Genomic DNA, 22,863 nt, shown 5'->3' on the forward strand with positions numbered 1-22,863 from the left:
AAATGCACCTCATTTTCCAAGCTTGGTGTGTGGCAACACTCAGGAAATTGTAACAGAACAATCTAAGTTTGTAGAAGCACAAAAAAAGAGCAAATAAAAGGTTAAGCATAATCTTCACTTAACTCATGGTGTGCTGAGCCAGCAGTACAGAAAACTGCATGACTACGCACATTACTTGAACACTTCATTTTGCTCCTGAACCGCTGCGCTATGCACATATTGTCAGTCCCAAGAAAAGCCACATCAAAAAAAACCCTGCAGCTCCCTGAGCGCTGTGTTATCAGGCAGGCCTTTATCAGGATCGTCACTACGTGCTCTGGGACCTGGATGCACCTCCTGTTCCAGGACCTGCCCAGGCTGTGGCCCTTTCCAGAACCAACTTGAGAATCTCAGTTTTCCATGGCAAGGGGAACAAATCAGCAGCTGGAGGGTGCTCAGAGCTTGCCCTTCTCCAGATAGAGTACCTCCAAACGCGGAGGGCCTCCTGTCTTTAAAACAAAATAATATTGCCATTTTGTAACCCTGCCCTTGGGCACATTTTGTGCGACAGACACAGTAGTAAGGCTTTTTAAAAAAGTGAGAGAGAAACAAGAACATGCAGAGACTTTAGTCTAAGCAGCAACTTGCATTAGGAAACACTTTCAGTTTCTCCTTTGGCAAGCCGCCACTACACCAAGACCCACTTTAATTGCATTGCAAATAAGGAACAACCCTCACAAAAGATTTTCCATACTTCCACGCAAAATAGCTGGCTGCCAAAACCTAGCAGGGCACCTTTAGGAGGCTGCCACCTAGAGAAATGCTTTGGCTGCTTATCCTCAGTTTTCCCTTATCTCCAAGGCAATCCCTTTGGCCTCCCTTTGAAGCCAGCACACCCACTGTAATTTTCTGCAGTGGTTTCATATTTGTTCATCCCATCCACTCCAGGTGAGCTGACTGAAACCCACCCAGCCGCTGCAGAAGGGTGCAGGGGGGCTGCCCCAGAGCTGCCTACCTTCCACTCTGGGCTGCTACTTTGTCCACGTCAGCACAAAGAGCTTTCACAAAACCACCCAGCTAACCCTAATCACTCGCCTTTCTAAATGCACCAGCACGTGCCCGGCCTCCCCTAATCTCCCAGGATTACAGCAAAGTAGTGTAGCACCACCAAAATGACCCGAATACAAAATGGCCTCGCGAGTAAGACACCCGCTCACTTCACCAGGACAACACCATGCAGAGGCAGGATGTCCCAGGGCAGCAGTGCCAGGACACGCCTCCTCCCCGGCCTGATAAGTCTCAGACAGTGTTTGTTCAAGCCAATACATCAGATATAACTGCCACTAAGGTGATTTAATTTTTATTAGCGTTAACTGTGTGCTTTCAAACACACAGGTAAGAGTAGAAGCCAACCTCTGACTCTCAAGCTTCCTATTTTAAATATGCTCAGATTTTAAATACGTACAAATATTGACACTAATAAACCTATTACAGACAATGTCAATTGTTGCATGAACGCTTTAGGTTACCTTCTGTCTCTGAACAACAGAGGGACATTGATTCCAGCATTTATCATGCAGGTTTACCTGATGGTGATACTATCCAGCAATACCACGCCACCATTGACTGGAAGTGTCCCATTCACATCAAAAGTTAAGTGTATCAGAGCTTGTGATTCTTTGCAGCTGAAGACATTCACCAAGATGATGTGTTTATGTCTGCATTTAACAAGTCCTGTCACACTGTGGATCAAACAATGTCAGTGATTCCAGGAGAGCTACTTGGTCTCTCTCTCAGTGCTCTAACAGCTGTCACCTGCTTGCATGAGCCGGGGATAAGTGAGATCTTTGATGTACATTACAGATATGAAATAACAATGTGTGCTAATATCTACATATGGTTTCTACTGGAAAGTTTGAAAAGTCATTTGTTACTGTGATACTAAAGTATACTCCTCTTTGATGCAAGACACTTGTTATCTAGTGGTTTCAACCGCTGGAACCACACATCTCTTTACACTGCTCAGCACAAAAGTCACTTACAAATGTTTCTGACTATTTTGTTAAAGCACAACATAGTAAGGCTTTGATCAGGTAAGATGCTTAAGCAGCAAGTTAAAGCACACAAGTAATCCCAGTGAAGTCCCAAGGATCCATTCACGTGCTTAAATCCATGCTGTCTTTGGTAGATCAAAACTTAAAATAATCAGGCTACAGCTTGGAACTCAAACCATTCTGTACAGATCAACAAGGCAACTCAAAAATATATTTTAAAAAAATATAATAGAAGGCTGGAAAAAATATTCTTGCTAGCAGTTAACTGGGAAACAGAACCTTTAAAGAAGTAAAGAGAAAAAAAGTTTAAAAGTCAGCAGAGGAAAGAAAGAAACTGATACAGACTCCAGTTTTACATTGCCACTACTGATAAAGACATTGTGTGTCAGTCCGAGGAAGGAGAAATAAGAAGAAAGAGAGTGGTGTTACTTCCTTCTCACATCCTTTGCAAGAAGATGATAAGAAGAGTCTGACACATCTTGCATATCAGCATCTGGCTAACAGATTTAGACATCTGTCTACATCACTGGCAAATTTCTCAAGCCTTTTCAAGTCTCAATAATTAGAGAAGAGACTCGTGCATTTGCTACACTGAAGGGACTGCAGCCCTTTTGTACATACTTGCCAATAAAACATGGTAAGGAATGATGGAATGTCCATGTACAAAGTTTACAAAAACCTCCCCTTCAAAGTAAATACCCCAGCAGCCAGTGTTTATCTTTTATGGGGAAGATGAATACAACAGGTGTAAAACACAACAGGCTTCTGATATGAAAAACAAATCAAAGCAAATCAGCTGAATTTAAATTTGGGAATTGCTGGTATCTCTGTATAAAGGACAAGATTCATAGTCTTGCCATACCGCTTAAGAAAGAGGAAAATAGTCCCCCTAGTGTACTCTTCATGTAGAAAAGACTGTTTCACAAGATAGTGCTGCAAGAAATTACAAAATAACATTGTGGGAAGAGGTATGGAATTACTTAAGCTGAAGTGAAACTGGGCACCTCTACTACGTACATGGACAAAAAGGTGCTTCAGTTTCCTATATCAAGATTATTGAGCGAAGTGAGTGCTGCACCCTAAATACTTGTGAGGTAAAACTTGGTTTTTAAGTCAACACCCTAGTTTTGTGACTGCAGGACTTCAATTGGGTAACAGATACCTGAATTAGGAAAGACCTAGTCATCGAGGAGCTCTGTAAAAGTACCTAAAAGAGTCACCTGGCACACTGCATTTCACAAGGGTGAAACCAGCTCACCCTGGGATCTCTTCCCCCCATCCAGGGATGACGAACATAAATACCAACCTTCCCTAAGTATTCAAGACAGAAGCAGATATTGGAACATGCACGGAAACCCTCTCCAGTGGTTTGAAGTGTACAGGATTGTACCAACCCGGGCTGCCTGTGGCACACAGGAGTGTCCAGAGCGCGGCACCTCTGCAGCGCTGCACCATACACTACTTCCCTAGCTTCAGCAGTATTAGGTTAGCCAACGTCCCGCCAAGGCCAGGGGGAGGGGGAAGCAAAGGAGATTGTTGGGGGGGTGTATTGGGCAAACCTTATCCGAATTAGCGGAAACGTAATATATGCCTTCCTAACCACATCTGAAATATTCACTTCTGCTTTAATGCCCTAGGCAGGAAAAAAAAAAAGTGATAGTTGTAACTTTAATTTATAGCTCTTAAAATAATTGTTTTGAGGAGCATAATCCCAGCTATGTTTACGGATTATGGTATTCGGCACATCTCACTGGAAACAGTATTAATATTTCATATATAATAATACATAAGGTAATAAAACCAAGCTCTCTTCTTCCCTTTGTTTAAAGTAACAATTTTCCCACTCAGTGGCAGAGCAGAATATTGCTAAATGAGCTTGCTGCCTTCAATGATGAATTTAGCTGTGTAAAAATATTCTAAATTAAGATAAAAGCCTTCCAACACAGAATTATCTTCTGTTCATTTAAAGTCTCGGTGTAATTAGCAATCCGAAAAAGTCTAATGTGAAAAGCTGATATTAGCTCCTGAAGAGTTGTATTCATTACCTGTGAGGGAAACAAAGATGATAATAACATATAATGTGTTTTAGCATCAGGAGACTAAGATGGAGTCTGTATAAGAGTGTTGTCTCTACACAGACTAAGCTACGTTCCAGCCAAGAAACTGAAGTAGTCCCCTTCTGAATGTATATGCACTTGAAACCCCAGCCTTGCTAAGGAATTACATTTTGCAGTTTTAGATGCCTGGCAAATTATTAGCTCATGACCTCCCCTTTGCCCCTTCCAGCATGCCCCTACCACCCACACACAACTGCACCCACCGTTAACACGATCGAATGCCTTACCCTAACTTCAGAGACAGTTCACAATCATTAGAGGCAAAATTTTCTGCTACCAGTGTGCCTGCATCTTCTGAGAAAGGTCATCCTAAAGGCTTGTGAGAAACTTCTGAACTAAATTATAACAGAAGAATCTCAAGGGATCCAAGTTTTTAACATTTTAATTAGCTCCCAAGTACCAGTTAATGCTGCTCAGCAAAGGAATCAATATCAAATTAAAAGTATAAATTTTCAGAAAAATTGTGATGGTATTAAGGATACTAATCAATGTAAGCACTTCATGTTATGGCCCAGATTCTGCTTCTGCTGAAGTGAAAAGGAGTTTTGTCACCAAATTCAGCCAAAACAGTGTCAGCCCCATTGTTAGGTAAGTCTTCGTTTAAATCAGATATTGAGAATTTACTGAAAATTCAAAGTACCAGATAAAAATGCTGGATTTGTCATAGCAGCTGACATCTAAAGCCACTGCTTCTGTGTGAAACCAAACAACTTATGAAGGCACAGGCTGTCACTGGAAGATGTAACCCTTTATCACATTCTGCGTCACACTTGTAAAATCAGATCAAAATTCAACACCTAATACAGACACAAAAGCTGTAAAAAGGATGTGTGATTTTAAAAGCCTTGTCTTCAACTAGCTATGCCACCAATAAACTTTGTGTTTGTATCTTCCCCAGCCTGAAACAAGGCTGTCAATTAAATGCTTCCTCTACCGTGCTCCATTTGGAAGGTAAAAATCATACAGCTGCACTTCAGTTCGTACCAGCAAGTCCTACTCAGGCACCAAAATATGAGACAGGTTTGGTAGTAGAGAAACTGCCAGAAATGTTTCATCTATTCAGTATTTCTGATCAATTGTATACTGAAAGTTATCAGCTGACCCAAAGCTAGACAGATTCAAAGAGAAAATTTAATTTCTCTGTAAAAGCGTTTAACTTCCTGGCAAATTCACCTTCAGCCATCCATTCAAAAACTCCGTGTCAGATGCCGCTAGTATCGGCCCTCAACAGCAACTGAACCTTGCCGGGATTTCCTTCTGCAAACAGTATCGGCATCAAGCAGCACCTGCATTTCTGTATAGCTGCAACTATGTGACATTTCGGCATCCCACAGACGCTGACGGATGAACACAGAAAACGAGGAGGAAAAAAAAGCAGCTCTGGAAATCACTTCAAATGTGCTTTACGTGCACTTCTGGCTCCTGGTAGGCCTTATTAGCCTCTGTCTTGAGGGTGAAACCCTGCCTGCCTGCAACGTGCTTTTGCACGCGCTGAGTAAACAAGCCACAAAACCAGATTTTTTTTCCCCATCACTTATTAAAACGGTAGTACTCTTAGCTGCTCGCTGTCGCAGTGCTGGACAGAAAATGCTGGGCTATCAGTAGACGGTGCTCTCATACACTGGCACCGCAGGAATCGCAAAGCAAGCATTCCCGTGGCTGAACAGCCAATAACTCCATGCTTTGATTAACTTTATGAAGAAGTGTCAAAACCCCAGTTTCCCTCTACTGCCTTTGCGGAACACATCGGCAAAAAACTGGGGAATTTCTTGACAAAAACAATAAAGTCATTCTGTATTTGAGCTTTGAGACTCAGACTGACCATGCATAAAAGCAACTCTACTCATTTCCACCATGAGTTACCTCTGGTGTTACTACAACTTGAAAAAAAAAAGGCAAAACAAAACCCACACACCTTATAACTATTTTTTTCCTTTTTCTTTCTCTCTCTCCTTCTCTTTCCCTGCTTATGTGCTTGTGCATCAGAAAAGCCAGCTCCGCTCCAGCCTGTTCTCTGCCCCCAGAGTCAATAGCCCTCACCGCTTGCACACAGCAACAGGAAAGAGACAAAACTTTCTTAATCTCTCCGTTTAAAAAAGCAAAGCCGACAGGGCGACCACCAGCAACACAACCGGCACCAGCGCCCGGCGGGCTGCTGTCGGGGCCAGCCGCCAGCACCCCGCTCCGCGGCCGCGTTCTCTACGGGCAGCCCGCCCGTCGGGGCGGCGCGGCGGGAGCGCCGCGGCCCCGGAATCCCGCCTCACCTTCCACCCGGCCGAGCTGTTGCTGTCGCCCTTGTCCTTGAAGTAGGGCACGCAGCGGACCATCCAGTCGTAGATCTGGGAGAGAGTGAGGCGCTTCTCCGGCGAGCTCTCGATGGCGCGGGTGATGAGGTCGGCGTAGGAGAGGTTGCCCCACGCGTTGCGCCGCGACGAGCACTTCCTCGGCGCCGCCGCCGGGCCCCCGCTCAGCCCCCCGCCGCCTGCCGCCGCCGCTCCCCCCGGCGAGAGGCTCGGCCCCTCCGGGCCGCCGCCGGGCAGCGGGGCCAGCAGCCGCGCCGCCTCCTCCGGCACGGCGATGGTCGCTACCGCCGCCGCTTCTCCGCCCGCGGGAGCCGCGCTGCCGACGGTCATGGCCGAGCCGCCCCCCTCCTCCTCGTCGTCCTCCTCCTCGGGGATCATGGAGGCGGCGTCGGCGGTCGGCTCGCCGGCGGGCTTGGCTGGGCTGGCCTGCAGCTCGGGCCTCTGCAGGGGCCAGGTGCAGGAGCGGGGGCGGCTCTGCGGCTCGAACTCGGGGTCCAGCTCCACGTCCAGGGGCGAGAGCGGGGCGGGGGGCGACGCCTCTGCCATCTTGGCCTCCCCCGCGGGCGGCTGCGGGGCGCTGCGACGGGGCGGGCGGCCGCCGACCCCACTCCTCCTCCGCCGCCTCCTCGGTGCCCACGGGAGCCTAGCAGGCAGGGGGCCGCCGGACGGGCATGCCGCGCTCCGCTAAGGGCTGGCCGGCTCTCCGCTGCGCCCGGAGCCCCGCTCCCCGCGGGCGATGCGCACGCCGGAGCTGGGAGGCGGGGGAAGAAGGGGAGGGAGAGAGGAAAAAAAAAAAATCAGATTAGGAGCCGGAGCGGCCGCGCAGGACGGGCAGCGCGGGTCGGGCGGTGCCGGAGGTGCCCGCGGCGCTGCCCTCCGCGCCGGCGGAGCGGCGGCCGCTCCCGCGGTGCGTGTGTGCGTTTGTTTATGTTTCACTCCATGCGGATGCAGAAGTAGCTCCAGCGGGAACCGAGCTGTATCCAGCCGGGAGACGAGCCCCCCACGCCCCCGAGCTCGCTCCTCACCGCTTCCGCGGATATCTTGCCTTCGGGAGGGGGGGGTGGTCCTTTGCGCCCTCCGTCGGCAGGAGGGCAGGGAGAGGGATCCTCTGGGTTACGCCGAAGACTTTTTCCTTCTTCAAAACGCCCTAAAGGGAGCCGAAGTCTTAGCATACATCCAACTGCACACTAGCGTAAACCTGTCACTTTGCAGTGCCCCCAAGCCACACGCAAGCAACCCCCCAAAATCTCACAGCCGACGGAGCAGGGGGCAGGAGAAGGCCACCCCGGGGGCTGGTCGGTTAAAAAAAAATAGTGATAAATCCTCCTTCTCGCAGAGAAAAAGCAAACACAACGGGAACAAATCAAATCGCCAGTCTTCCAACAGGTCCAGTAGCTTTAAGCCCTCCCTAGGGCTGCCAAAGAGAATAGGTTTTGTTCCAGCATCAACACCACATTCATAACCTCCTTGCTCCTGCTGCTGCCATCTTGACAGTTTTTTCCCCCTTCACTTAAGTCATTTAAAAAGCGCAGGCAGACGAGGCAGGGAAAGCCACATCGGGAGGGGCGGGAGGCGGCGGGGGGGTGCTGGATCGACAGCCACCTCCACACCGGCAGCAATCGAGATCCGAATTCACGGGAGGAAGAAGCAGCGCTGCTGCATGGTTCCTGCTGCTCCTGCGCCTTCAGCTCGGGAGAGCCTTCCCTTTAAAGGCGAAGGATGGGAAAACGGCAGAGCGCCCGCTCCCCCTGCGAGCAGCCGGTGAGAGGCAAGCGATCCGCCCGCGCCCAGCCCGTCCGCCGCCGCAGCCCGCCCGAGCAGCCTGTCACCCTGCTCACCGCCGACTTCCACATCCCTCCTCCTAACAACCACCGGCAGCAACACAAAGTTATAGACACACGCAGGGAGCTTCAACCAAACCGCACGGCTCGGCACGGCCCGCCCACAGGCGGGCGGAGGGCGGGCGGCACCGCGCAGGAGCCGCCCCGACGGGGCGGGAGCGCCGGGATGGGGGGCGTTGCCGGAGCTGAGCGGGCTGGAGAACCTGCCGGTACCTGCTGGGGGCTGCGCTTCTGTGCTCCTCGTCCCTGCGGCTCCGGAGTCCTGTCCGGCCGGCCCGATGGAAAGTACTCAAGCCTCTCCAAGTACCCGGTAAACCTTTCCAAGGTTTGCATTAGCCCTGTTTCTTTTCTGTACTTGTTTCCGCTTGTCATAAATTATTGGTGCACAAGCTGTTCTTGTAAACTTTAAAATTTAGAGTCTAATTTAGTAATTCTTTGAAAACTTTCACTCTGGCCGTGAGTGATGCCAGGAACATGTTCAGACATGTCTACACGTGACTACAATCCCGTTGTGCTTCCTCCTTGGAGGCCATGCCCTAGCAGAAAGCCCTCTAAAGTAGCTCACTTGAAGATGTAGTTAATTGTGGGTTGAATAAAGGGGTGACCCACAAAGCCAGGGAACATAAAAGCTATTAATATGGATGTAGTTATAAATACATCACATGGCAACTTATATGTATCAGTTCTCACCCAACTTGGTATCAACCTAGACTGTGGGCTAGATTTAGACCAACTGTAGCATTGTCTTTGATATGACATACAGACAATCGCATGAGTTGAGAAGTAGGTGTGATTCTGAAGCTTTGCTGTATAGAATTAGCAAACAATTAAACTATTCCTGATATATTGCATTATAGACAAATAGAGAGATTTGGAAACCATTCAGTTGGATTAGAAAACAGCAAGGCCCTGATCCTTACATGTTCTAAGTAAGGCCTAAGGCCCTAAGGGTCTAGCTAGGTTTTGAAATCAAGTGGCACTAAAGTTAGGAATAGTTTAGTGTGATTTTATTACAAGGGGCAGCATTTCAGCATGCATACAATTAATCCCTGGTTATCTAAATATAGTAGGAGACACTGAATTAATCAGAATGAATGCAGGTTCGAGTAATGGAAATAATTTTCACTGCAACTCCATTTTGGGTCACAATGTTGTGCCCTGCCATGGCTTTTGTTGTAATGTGGCCCCTACAGGAATACAAGGCAGCTCAAAAAGACACCAGCCACTCTGCAATTGTGACACTGGCATTCATGTGTACGATTTAGCAGTTGGTAGGGAGGAAAACCACAGTGGCATTGAAGAGCCAGCAACCAAGTTCAGACAAGAAGGCGTGATGAGAAGATGCTTAGTCCAACACCACATCTCTGAGGAGCCTTTCCTTGTGGCTTTCAGCAGTTAGCCAGAGAAGGCTGGCTGTGAAACTGTGACTGGGACTCAGCCTTTGCCCAAAACTAGCTACTGCTTGGGGCTGATTTTGACCACTGCAGAAACCTCTACTTGGAGCGCATCCTGAGGTTGCAGGGAAGCATAGCACTTTGACCTTGGGCTGGGTTACAAGCTGCAAATCTAGTCCTAAATGATACTATCATCTTCATTTATTTATTTAATTGGCATTACATTACTCTACAGGCATTGCTATTAGGTCTCATTGTACTGGGTGAAGGCCCTGCACGTGGTAAGAAATGCTCCACTCCCTGGCAGAATTGCAGTCTAAGTGAGGCAGGAGAGGGCGGGAGAAAGAAAATAAGTAAGTAGTAACCCTATTAAAAAGATGATGGACCGAGGCACTGAACAATTACATGACTGTACTGAGGTCATACAGGAAGCCCATGCTAGAACTGAGAAATAAAACTGGATCACCTGAGTGCCAGCCTTGAGCAAGATCATGCATCCTCTTCAGAATTCACTGGTATATCAGTCGCATGACCTTTATCACACATCATGGTACCAGTTCCTCACAGCTCCATGCAGCATCTGTGTGCCCATGATAATGCAGTTTAGGGGCACAATTAAAACCACAGTATAATTGTTCCTACACATTTTACTTACAAAAGGTGTGTGAGCAAAACAGAAAGAACAGGAGCTCTGCTTATTGTTGTTCCATGGCTGGGCCCACTGAAATACACATAAAAACTGATCAAAATTGAATCTAAAGCCTGCACAATTTTCAGTCTCTTCCTTTAAGTACTTTAATGCCCCAAGGGTGGGATTTTCACAAAGGCTCTATTTATGGGAGTTTTATCACTGACTTCAACAGGAATAAAGTTAGGCCAGCCCTCAGGCCATTTGAAAGCCAGCTCACTTACTTTGCCTACTTAGACTGTGCATGTTTTAGGGCAGGGCTGTGTCTTCTCTGCATCTCCTTTTATCTACTATGGCTGCTCAAGCTGATGTAGGGAACACGTGTGGCTATCAGGGTATCTGGATTATATGGATCTGGCAGGGTAACAGTCACATGGCAACTAGAGAAGTGCAGGTGACATTTCTGGCTTCATGTCTCACACAAATATCTTAACTGCAGAAGTACAGTTGGAGTTAAAGTCTCATGGCGGGTGGGAGACCTTGAACTTCTTGTCAGTCCAGCATTACGGACATCTCCTGTGAAGTGTACTGCTGCTCAATAAACGGATGTTATATTGCAGTTACGTTAAACAACTGCTGCATTGTGTATGTGGACCTCACACAAACAAGTATATCATGGGTTGTTTTGTAAGGCACCTGCATCCTGGTCTCTGAGCAGTTTGTGTCCCCTGCAATAACCCTATTTACCCCTCCCATTCACCCCGTGAGAGAGCAGCTCCATTAGTGTTTTCTGTTCTCCCACAGTTCCCTACTCTGTCCTTTAAACATAGACTGGGCAGCACACAATAGGTTTTATGGCTGATTCAGAGCAACCTGGATGCTGATGATTAGAAAGAAATGTCATTTATAAACCAGCTAACTTCATACCCTGAGACTTTAACTTTGTGGCCCAATTTGGCTAAAACTGGCTAATGGGTTTCACAGTCATTGTGAAAAGATTGGCTGACTGGCGGACAGAGCAAGGGTCCAAATTGTGCTATGGAACTTGATGGGTTTGCCAAAGATGGCAGCAGATTTCTAACTATAAAATTTTCCTCGAAGTGATGGATAGCAACTTGAAGATCACTTCAAGTTGGACTCTCTCAGCTTTATTTGTGAGGCTTGGAATACTGGTATTTCCCTGAAATCCCTCGTCTTAATGTCCTATTGAAGGAGCATCTCAGCTTCCATTTTAAACCAATAGCCAAGTTCTTGATGTGCCATGGATGTGACCCAAATATACTTTGAGGGCCAGGAAGAAATGTAAGGGGGGGTGGGAAATCCAAAAACTAATTGCATATTTTAAACCCTTTTTAAAAAGCCTGCTCTTTAGGCTGGCATTGCTCAAAAGCTTTCTTCATAATTTTTAAATACTATAGGGCACATGCATTTATTGAGTTTATATCGTTAGGGTGCAGCCAAACTGCTGAGATACAGCAGGAAATTCCACTTTTATCATTATTATTTATCTTGGATTATATGACAGAATTTTGACCTGTGAAGATAGACAGCTCTCCCCCTTAGCCTGGGCTGGTCCGAATGGCCAAACACCGTTCTGCCCCACGACTTACTCGTTGTGCAACGCGGCCGTGTCCACTTAAGCCCGTCTCGGTTACCCCACGTGGGGTTAATTATACCCACTTATCGCTTAATTGCTCCGTCATTATAACTTAACACCTTCCTGCGCCCACACAGCGCGGAGAGGGGGAGCGGCGGCGCTGGCCCCGCCCCGGGCCCGCCCCCGCGCCAGCCCCGCCCCCGCCGCGGCCCCGCCCCCACCAAGCTAGGCTGCGCCGTGCGAACTGAATGATGTCATGCTCCGGGGCCGCGCGTGACCGTCGGGGCCCGCCCTCGCCACCCATTGGTCGCCTCCCGTCGCTCGTCAGGCCAGCGGCGCCTCCCATTGGCCAGCGCCTCCGCCCCGCCGCCGCCCCTCGGAAAATAATAAACAATCGAGTAAAATGCGGCGCGGGGCGGGGGCCTGGGCAGCCTCTGCGCCCCTTCCCCGGAGCTGTCCCTCGCTTCGGGGTGGTGTGGCGGGGCTGAGGGCGCTGCCTGCATCCCTGCCGCCAGAAAAGCCTTTCCTGAAGGTGCCGTGGCGTTCGTACGGAAAATTGCCTTCAGCCAGAAGCTACTGCTGCACTGAGGACCAAGCAAAGCCGTCTCTCGGCTTTCCCTGATGCCCTTGTCTCGGAGCTAAGTTGTGCCAGGTTGCAGGCACCCTCCAGATGTGAGCTTCCAGGCAGTGGAGATCTGTGCGTGGTGGGAGGGGAAGGGACTGGGTGGGTACATGTCTGGCAGCCAGGTGTGCCAATCCTGTGTGCTAAATGCCTAGAGGTAGGGCACTGACAGGGAGACCTGGAAGCCACACCTCTGAAACTGTGTCAGTGCTGGTTGTCTTCATGGGACAAAAAACGTCCCCGAGGTGTCTGTCCTGTCTGCATGGTGCTGTGCGGAGAGATGCATTCTCAATCCTTGCTTGTTGTAGTGGTGCTTACACAGCACAGCCCTAAAATAACTACCTTTCACAGCCCTGCTTCCCTCTACCTGCAAACAGAAAGCACGCTTGTACAGCAGGGGATTTAATCGGGGATCAGGTGACGAGAATGAGGGCTGCAGGAAAGGATTTACCTTTTCTCAGGCTCGCAGCCTGGCCTCTCCTTTTGACAGCAGGTGCCCAATACGGCCTATTTCACTTCCTCCAAAGAATTAATTATTTTCTCCTGTTTCTGGCCCTTGGAGGAAGAAGTCTAAGCCCCTCCCTCATGTTGTATTCCTGTATTTCCAGTGATCAGAGCACTTCTTCAGGAGCTGAAGATGTGGCTCCTGGTTCTTTTCCCAGAACTTTGTGTTTTGTTTTCTGACAAAAAACATTTCTGACAGATGTTTGATGTAAAGTACATAGCGCACACTTTCAAAAGGGTACTGAAATCCAAGGCTGCTTCCCTCCCTTCCCCATGGCAATGTTATTATTGCTAGGTCATGGCCTCTCCTTGATTGCTCCCGTGAATCCCGAAACCCCACCCTCTCCCCCAAGCAGCAGTACGGGTTCAACAGGCTGGTTGGAAATGAAGTGTGTGTTAGGCTAGCTTGCTTCCCTGGTAAAGATACTCTTCGGGAAGGTCAGAGCGAGGCATCTGAAACCCGGCGGGCAGTAGGAAGAGAAAATGACCTAGTGTCTCCTGGTGTGAGGGGCACTGCAAGGCACGCAGGGGGAAGTCCCCCCTGGGGAGTTGAGGAAGGGTTCAAAGGGGCTGGTGAAATGTTAAGCAAAAGCAGTCAGCGGCTTAGGCCATGGTGGGGAAGTTGATTATAAGCATTTGCAGCTGGTTCTCTCTTTCCTACCCCGGAGGAACTGGGTAACTGCTGACTCAGGAGCTGCATCAAGTGGGAGGAAGGGGGTCATGTTTCCTGAGTGCCTGTACACGCCGCAGAGTGATGGGATAGCGCCGGGCACCTCCTACCTGCTGTCCCGTTTTGGAAGAGCGGTCACAGCAGAGTGCTCTAAGAAGCCAGAGCCTATTAATGTACGTGTTGGATGTGCTCTGAGCAGGCTAGGCAGCCGGGGTCATGGGTCTCGTCTTGCATGGAAACGTGTCCGAGCTCCGAATTCCAGCACTGTGTCCAGGGGGAAGACAGGCACAGAGCTGTCCAACACGGGGTGGTTGTGGGTATGTGAAAGGCAGAATGTCCTGTATCTTGAGATGCTGACAACCTAAAAATAAACTTCATTGCCTCCAGGATTTGGCATCAGTTGAGCAGGGGATTTTGGGAGGGCAGCTCTGAACTTTAAGGCCTCGGTTCTGCCCTGGTCCTCTTCTAGTATTAAGGACCTTACATTCCTTGCAGCTCATGTGAATGTCACTCAAATATGCTCAGGGCATGCAGTTACAGCAACTGCCCTGCAAACTCCTCCTGGAATCTGAAAAGTGGAATTCTTCCATTTGCACACACCCTTGCCTGCCTTGCAAAATAATTTCCTTCAGTTTAGCAGACCAAAACTGCATCTGAAGTTGTTCATTGCCAGTTTATCTATGGAGAGGAAAGGACAGCAAGAGTGAGATCTGATTTTATTATTTTTTAAATTTATAGTTTGGGGGTACCATTTAGGTGAGCCCATGTAATTGAATACATGCTGGGAACTGATCTGCTAAAGAGGCTACTGCTTCTAAATACAGTAGCTACTCTTCATAATAGGCATGTCTAGTTTAAAATGTAGGTAGAGGTATTATAAACCTTGTTTAACCAAAATGGGGTTTTTTTCCTTGGAAGTAAACAGGGAAAACTGGGGAGGAACTGAGTAGCTGAGGTCTGACAGATGTTAAAGTACGTGAAGCTTAAAGAGGAACGTGTGCTATTCAGTTTGCTCACGGAGCCTTTGTGACCTGTGTCTTCACAGTAATGATGACACAAGCTTTTTTGAATAAAAGGAAGAAATTAACTGCCTTGGCTAATTGCACCCTTGCTAGCTTGCTAACCAAGGACACCATTTGACTGTGAAAATTGTTGGTGCACCCAAATCTCTCAGCTGGAGAGAATATCCAAAGTGAGAGTGTTCCCAAATCTGTGGGTTAGAAGAGCTATTTAAAAATCTTCCTAATTGGAAAATTAAACACTATTGCTTTAAAACAGTGGTGCACTGCTTTGAAAAATTAAGGCCATATGGAATCATTTATTACTTTTCAATATGCATTCAGTCTCTGGTGCAATTTGATGTACTCGCTAATGCATAAAGTCTTTTGGAGCAGGAATAAAGCACCACAAAGCACAATTTAATGCTATAGGGTCACCAGATCTGTTTCACATTACTGGATGTTTCAATCTGCTGAAAAGAAGGGGTTGTCCCCGAACCAATGAAACAATGATGGGGGGGGGGGGGGAAGCCCATAATTCTGAAACACTTTGGAAATACAGTGGACATATCAACAAAAACTTTTAAAGGATTCAGTGGGGATTTGGCCGCGTAAGAAATTAAAATTATGTAAATTTATATTAAGTAACAGGAAAGTTAAAATAAAGTCAGTATTAATAGCACAACACTTGGTTGCAATTGAAGGCATCTTAATAAATCATGTTTTCAAACAGTACAGGCCTACATAAGCATGTGACCGTAAGAGAAATTAAGAGCAAGTAATCCAGGAGTGCACAAAAGTGCTTTTGTTTGTAGTTCTGTGGTCACTGGAAGTGCCTATTCTTGTGCTTATTCACAAACACCTCTGGCTCCTTCTTCCAGAAATCCTATCCAAACGTTTTTGTTCTGACTTCATTAGAGGAGGACTTTGTGCTTTGGTTCTTTTCATATGACTTGTTCAGGGTTCAGTCTTACAGCATCCTTCCTCTGGCAAGGGACTGAGATGAATCTGATGCCTTCACTGCTTTTTTTTTTGCTTTTGCTCTCCTCCCCGAGTGACAAGCTGTGGGGCAATCTTTGCTCTCAGGACCTGGGCATTTCCCTTTTGCTGGTTCAGCAGGGATCAACAAGAAGAGGCTGAGTCTGACGAGTTAACCATGCATGGTTTGAGCCACCTGGCAATGAACTCTGCAAGCATGGGAGGCAATCTTTCTGCCTTTATCATGAACTTGAGAGCAGTGTAACCGTCTGGCTAGTTATAATTTAACAGAAACCCCATTTTTCATCTCACTGTGGTGGTGCTTTCTTTTACATGTCATCTATAGAGTCTCCCAGTGAGTGGGAGCTTCAGTTTTGCTTTGTATTTTTTACAGATACTGACAAAAACTAGTCCCCAGGTTACTGAAAAAGAGCCATATTCCTCCTTAGAGGCCTAAGCACACTAAAAAGAGCTTGCAGTAATTTTAATACTTCAGTCAAAATATTTTTCAGTCTATATTTGTCATTTATAACCAGTAGATTAATTGACTGGTTCTTTTATTAATTTTGAAATCTTACATTTTTAGCAGCATTATTAAGCAAGTAAATTAATCTTCAGCTTTCCTGTAGCACTGGAACTTGTTCATCACGGCTGTGCCTTCCATCATTCTTTAAATCTTTGGTAATTGATAGTAGTCATTTCAAATAAGTTCTGATCTTGCATTCAAAATAAACAGAGTATGCATGTGTCTTCTGGATCAGCACCTTAATGTGACCTCTTCTGTCTGCTCAAATTATAGTATGAAAATAAAAATCTTCAGACAAAATGAAGCTAGTTGAATGAATACATAACCAGTATTAAAACCAATACCATGAGGACTAATTGCTGTCTTCAATTAACTTTTGCCTAGATCCTATATCTTAGCCACTGGGAAATCTTAAATAAAATCCTCTTTAAAGTCCTTTCAAACTTTTTCAAGAACTGTTGTCAGTTTAGGCATGTACTCCTACTTTAACTTGTATGTATGTATGTTAGGTAAGGTGATTGCTTGTCCGTAGATGGCAATAGCATTACAGTGCTGAAGTAGCCCCCAGCCTGTGAAATGAGGCTGTGATGCTGGTGAGCATTAACTTTGAGAATGGAGAGAAAAAAATCTTGCCCTTTTTTTTTTTTTTTTTTTTTTTTTTATGTCTGTGGCAGTGGCAATGGGGACTGTTCTACTTGCAGGAATGTTGGGACTAATCATGTGAGAAAAGATCCTGGAGTGATGAGGCAGCATATTTCCCATGTCTGAGGTCAGGATTTGTTCTGTGAAGCTGACCTTTAAAACAGCCTGAAAATGAGGAACGTGGCACTAGAGAGCAGAGCAGGAACCATGAAATGATGTAAGATATGTTTCTTCTGCATATGAAATACTTTTTTTTTTTTTTTAAAGCTCCAGGTTTGTGATTCAGCATTTTCTGCCCCTGAGAGATACAAGAAAGGGGAAAATTCTGTAGCAAAAAAGAAAATCCCTATTGTTCTAATCAAAACCTAATAAAATATTAGCCATCAGATATTTTTGTTCCCTTCTGATGAGCTGGGGTTGAGATTATATTTTTCCAAAATCACTCTCCCCTCAGCCTCCTGATCTGAGAACCCTGGAATTGAAGACAAAGTTTTATTTAGGCACAGGCTGGGCACCTTTTTTATGTATAATGTGTGTGAAGTGCCTGCAGCTTTGTTGGCATTGGATTCCTGAGTGACTGCTGTTTTGGCTCTGACAAGCAACTGTAGGACAGGCCTGTGATGAGAAAGCTCCAGGGTGCTGGTGCCGAGTGAATGTTTGGTGCAGGACAGGCAGGTCAGGGGTCCCCCAAGGCTAAAGCATCAGCTTGGGTGAGTTTTCCAGCCTGGGTTTGATCCCAGCTGCATGGTGATGCAAGACCTTGACACAAGCTCTCCTTTCTGAGCTTATGCAAAAGTCCCTTTACTGCCTTTTCTTCCTTCTTGCCTTTTCGTCCTGTGCCCTTTCCCTTGTTGAGTTGCATGAGGTTGCATTGACAGGTTTGATGCACCTGCCAGATGCCCCAGCCTGTTGCTGCCTCTCTGGTCTGAGAAATGCTGCTGACCTGTTTGGAAGGGGAAAGTGAGTGAGCCATTTCATCCTTCTCCCTCCTTGGTTCTGTGTTAAGATGGCATTTATCTCTCTTGGTAAAGGAGGTGGCAGTGGTGGTGAGCACTCCCAGATAGTGGAGCTCAGCAGGGTCCATGGAGAGACCGGTCCCTGGCACAGCACTGGCCTCAAGCTGTAAGCATGTCCCCAGACAATTCCCAGGTGTGGGCCTAAAAAGTCTGCAGTCACTACACTTTGATGGGTAAGAGGGCTTAACAGCCTGTACACAGATACCCTTTGCCCACTGCCTAGTTTATCCCTATGGATGTGGTCTGGGTGTGCCTAGGGTGATCTGTGCTCAGAGCAGAACCCTGCACAAGGGCAGCCTTGCTTTAAAGTGTTGAATTACATCATGGTGAAGAAGAGAGACAGCCTCGTCATGCTTTCCCTTTACCTGAGATGGCAGCACCAGTGCAGGTGACTGATGGCTGGTTTTTGGTTGCTCCAAATGCCAGACAGAAGGAAGCTGGCTTGCATCTGCCTCAGACTCTGAATAGATTTCTTTTTTATTTTTAAGAGTCCTAAGGGACAAGCAAATGGATATAAGCACGTACTGTATTTGTGAGACCAGCACTAGGATAGCCTGCATGTTATAAATTGATGTTGAAAAATGGGTGGTGGAACATTAGAGCCACACAAAATGATTCAGAGCCTGAAGAAGATACTTTGCAATGGGAGACATGAGGCACTTTGTCTCTTTAGTTTATCAAAAAAGGCCAAGCAGAGAATTGATTATGATGGTGAAGGAACTTCCTTGGAAAAAAAATACTAGGTACTGAAAGGCTCTTTAATCTAGTAAATTATGGGAATGTGTTTCAGCAAGCTGAAATCAGATACATTCATATGAAAAACTGGGCACAAATTTATTGGAATGAAGGTGGTTAATCACCATAACAAGCTGTCAGGGTGGTTGGAACATTTTCCAGATGTGTCCAAGCCAGGACAGGCCTGTTTCTGAAGGGTGCACACTAACCACAGTTAAAAGCATGAGGGACACTGCAGTCAAATCTCAGGCAAGGTAAGCAGGTGAGGTTTGAAGGACTGTGATGTGTGACAGGTCTGACTAACAGCTCCCAAAGGAGCTGTGAAGATCTAATGGTTCCCATCTGTCCTTAACCTCTGAGCGACTGAGAAAAACAGCACTTAGCAGAAAGTGGAAGGGAGGAATCAGAATGACAGCCTCATTGCTGGCACAGTCCTGTGACCTCTCGTTCTAGAAGGACTGTGTCTTTCACCTGCTTGGGGCTTTACTAATGTTTGCTCTACACCCAACACAAGAATAACCTTTCTCCAGTGCATGTGCCCTCTGTACAGATTGGCGTCAGCACCTTTCATTTTAGGAGAGCACGAGTAAAAATTTGTGATGCTCAGTGGCTCATGTGGTAGCTCAGATAAGTAGTTTCCTTTTTCAGTTTTTTTAATTCCATTTCTTAAGCTTTGGACTTGCCTTTTCACCTGCCTGTTCTTCATGCCTCCTAGTTTCCCTAGTATCCATTTCAGTGTATTGCCTTTGCCACCAGGTATTTTGCTGCATTGATAATCTGTGGTGCAGGATGTCTTGCAGGGTGCTTCTTATAATTTGACAAAATAAATCCTGTCTTTCTTGCACAGATTTCACACAGGATGGGTATGTCACTGATGTGCTGTGTAGATAAGAGCTTGTCAGGAACTTTTTGATAAAGTATCTTTCATCCAGAAGTACAAATTTGTAGCTGCTGTAGCTATTGATGGAAACACACTAAGGTATCTTTGGAAAATACCTGCAGACTGTATCTAGAGAAGTGCTCTAATCTAATTTTAAAAACAAGGCTTCTTTTCCAGAAAACCAAATGGTAGTGGAAATCAATAATTTCTTATCTCCTGTTGCCTTTTCTGGGGTCCCAGTGCTTTCTTCCTTATTCCCCATCTGCCAGGGATGATGCAAGTATTTTATTCTCTCAAGCCCTATGTCATGGTTTGACACTGGCCCAATGCCAAGCACCCACAAGAGCCACTTGCTCACCCTGCCCTGCCACAGCTGGGCAGAGGAGGGAAAAGGAAAAAAAATTAACAAACACTTCATGATTGAGGTAAGGACTGGGAGAAACACTTCAAGGGTGAAACAGGCTCCACTTAACTTGCGAAGTGAATTTATTACTAACAGAATCAGAGGAGGATAATGAGAAGTAAAATAAGCCCTTAGAACACCTTCCCCCCAGCCCCTCCTTCCTTCCCACTGACAGTGCAGGGAGACAGGGCATGGGGGTTTGGTCAGTCTATCAGTGAGATTTCCTTCCACTGCTCTGGGAGAGGAGTCCTTCCCCTGTGAGGCTGTGGGTCCCTCCCACAGGAGACAGTTCTCCTGAACTTCCTGGTGTGGGTCCACTCTCAGGAGCAGCAGCCCCACCGCCCCTGCTGCAGCGTGAGTCCCTCCCACGGGCGCCCGGCCCTCCCAAACTGCTGTGCCGGGGCTCTCTCTTTCCATGGGGTGCAGCCCTCCAAGGACAGGCTGCTCCAGCCTGGAAGCAAGGGCCCCCTCTCTCCACTGGGTCTTGCACTGGATCACAGCCTCCTCCAGGCATCCACCCGCTCCAGCACAGGCACTTCCCCCATGGGCTGCAGGTGGATCTCTGCATCCCCCGTGGATCCCCATGGGCTGCAGGGGCACATCTGCCTCACCATAGTCTTCACCACGGCCTGCAGAGGAACCTCAGCTCCGGTGCCTGGAGCACCTCCACCCCCTCCTTCTTCACTGACCTTGGTGTCGCCATGTTGCTTTCTCTCACATGTTCACACCTCCTCCTCTTCTCTGGCTAGAATTCAAAATCTTGGGACTTTGTTTTGATTTTCTTATTTAATATGTCATCACAAAGGCGTTACCAACCTCTCTCACTGGCCCAGTTTTGGCCAGCTGCATGTCCATCTTCAGAGCCATCAGCCATTGCGTCTGCTGGACATGGTGGGAAGCTTCCAGCAGCTTCCTCACAGGAGCCATCTCCATGGCCCCCCTGCTACCTAAAACCAGGCCGTGCCAAACCAGTACACCCTAAGACAAGTTTGCTCGCTTCTCCTTGTTTCGAAGGGCATTTACGTACAAAGAGCTGAAACAAGGCAAATGATTTCCACACAGCATCCCTGTCTTCAAATTGGAGAGGCATGGATTTGAAAGGTGGACTGTTTTGTGGATAAGGCATTGACTGGATGGATGCAGCCAGAGAGTTGTGGTCAAAGGCTCTATGTCTAGGTAGCAGCTGGTGCTGAGTGGTGTCCCTTGAGGCTCTGTCTCCTCAGTACCTTTATTAATGACAGTAGGACCAAGTACACCCTCAGCAAGTTTGCAGATGACACAACAGAGGAAAGGGATGCCATCTAGAGGAACCTGGACAAACTGGAGAAGTGGGCCTGTGAGAGCCTCATGAGGTTCAACAAGTGCAAGGTGCTGCAGCTGGGTCAGGGCAATCCCAGACGTGAGTACAGACTGGAAGAAGAACTCATGGAGATCAGCCCTGTGGAAAAGGACTTTGGGGTTCTTGTGGATGAAAAGCTGGACATGAGCCAACAGTGTACACTCGCAGCCCAGAAAGCCAAACACATCCTGAGCAGCATCAAGAAGGGTGGCCAGCAGGTCAAGGGAGGTGATTCTGCCCCTTTACTCTGCCCTCTGAGTTTCCACCTGGAGCACTGCATCCAGCTCTGGGGTTCCCAGCACAAGAAAGATGTGGACCTGATAGAGTGAGTCCAGAGGAGGCCACAAAGATGCTAAGAGGGATGGAGCACCTCTCCTGCCCAGACAGGCTGAGTGAGCTGGGATTGCTCTTCTCTTGATGGAGAAGAGAAGGCTACAGGAAGACCTCACTGCAGCCTTCCAGTACTTAAAGTGGGCTTATAAAAATGAGGGAGAGAGGCTTTTTCCATGTAATGGTAAGACAAGGGGGAACAGTTTTAAGCTCAAAGAGGATAGGTCTAGATTAGATGTTAGGGAGAAATTCTTTACTGCGTATTGCCGAGAGAAGTAGAGGATGTCCCATCCCTGGAAGTGTTCAAGGTCAGACTGGACAGGCTTTGAACTAGATGATCTTTAAGGTTCCTTCCAACCTAAACCATTCTATGATTGTATGAAATGAAGGGGTGTAGCTGTCATCCAGTTGTCATGCAGTTGTTGTCAATACCCACAAACCATTAGCCTGGTTCAAAGGCTCTCTAGGACAGGGAAGTTAGAGGTAGAGCTCTCCAAATAGTGGGAGTCCTGAACTTACTTTTATGTGGGGGAAAAAAAACATTTGAAGAATAAGAAATGTTGGGGGGTGGGTATTTGTTTTAGGTTTGGGGTTTTTTTGGAGGACATGCAAGCAGTTTTCCAACCAGTTTCCCTGAAGCCCCCATACCTCTGGAAAGCAGTAGAAGTATCCGCATCAGTGAAGAGCTCCAGCAGAGGAAAGTATAGAGGATGTGAGAAGAAGGATGTAAGAAGAAGTACAGAGAATGTAAGCTTTGGCTGGAGAGATGGAAATGGCTTAGTGAGGCACCAGGTGAAGTCCTGCAGCCACTGGTAGGCTTTTTTGCAAAGACTGCAGTTGCAAACAGACCCAAGCAGGAGATGACCCAGGCTTTAAGAAACATTTTGTTTTAGAACTTAAGAACCCATGTTTTAGTCTGAACTGAACCCCTGAGTTTAAAACTTCTTCAAAACTCTGGAGGAATGTTGCTTCTAACCTTACCCTGTAGCTTGCATCCGTTTGTTTATTCATTGGCCAGATGAAGGCTATTCTTTGTCTCAGAAAAAAGATTTACCTTTGCTCTCTGTCTCAGATTAGCTTACTGTTGTCCCCACAATTCATCTGCTTTTATATGCATATCCTGCTGCTAAATGTGGATGAAATAAGCAGATAGTCCATTTACTCTCTTTCCTTTCAGCTTGTTGATGCAGGATTCAGTCATATGCATGGTAATGTGTAACTGAAGGATGCTGGCCCTGCCCAGCTGGCTTAGATCTCACCTCTAAGCCTGTACTCAAAAAAACCTACCTATTCTGAGCAGCATGGGA

General features: G+C 47.1%; 1 protein-coding gene across 1 annotated transcript in view; it reads right to left on the bottom strand.

Moving 5' to 3' along the window:
* The window catches only part of FOXO3 (forkhead box O3), a 90,308-nt gene extending 81,981 nt beyond the window's left edge, over positions 1 to 8,327 (bottom strand). The window contains exon 1 of the mRNA XM_082276595.1: positions 6,415 to 8,327. Coding sequence (XP_082132721.1) covers positions 6,415 to 6,999 — 585 coding nt within the window. The 5' untranslated portion in view covers positions 7,000 to 8,327. The remainder of the gene's footprint in view (positions 1 to 6,414) is intronic.
* Positions 8,328 to 22,863: the final 14,536 nt, after the last annotated feature.

This window comes from Coloeus monedula (assembly GCF_965178545.1).
Source record: "Coloeus monedula genome assembly, chromosome: 2".
NCBI classification, from domain to species: Eukaryota; Metazoa; Chordata; class Aves; order Passeriformes; family Corvidae; genus Coloeus; species Coloeus monedula.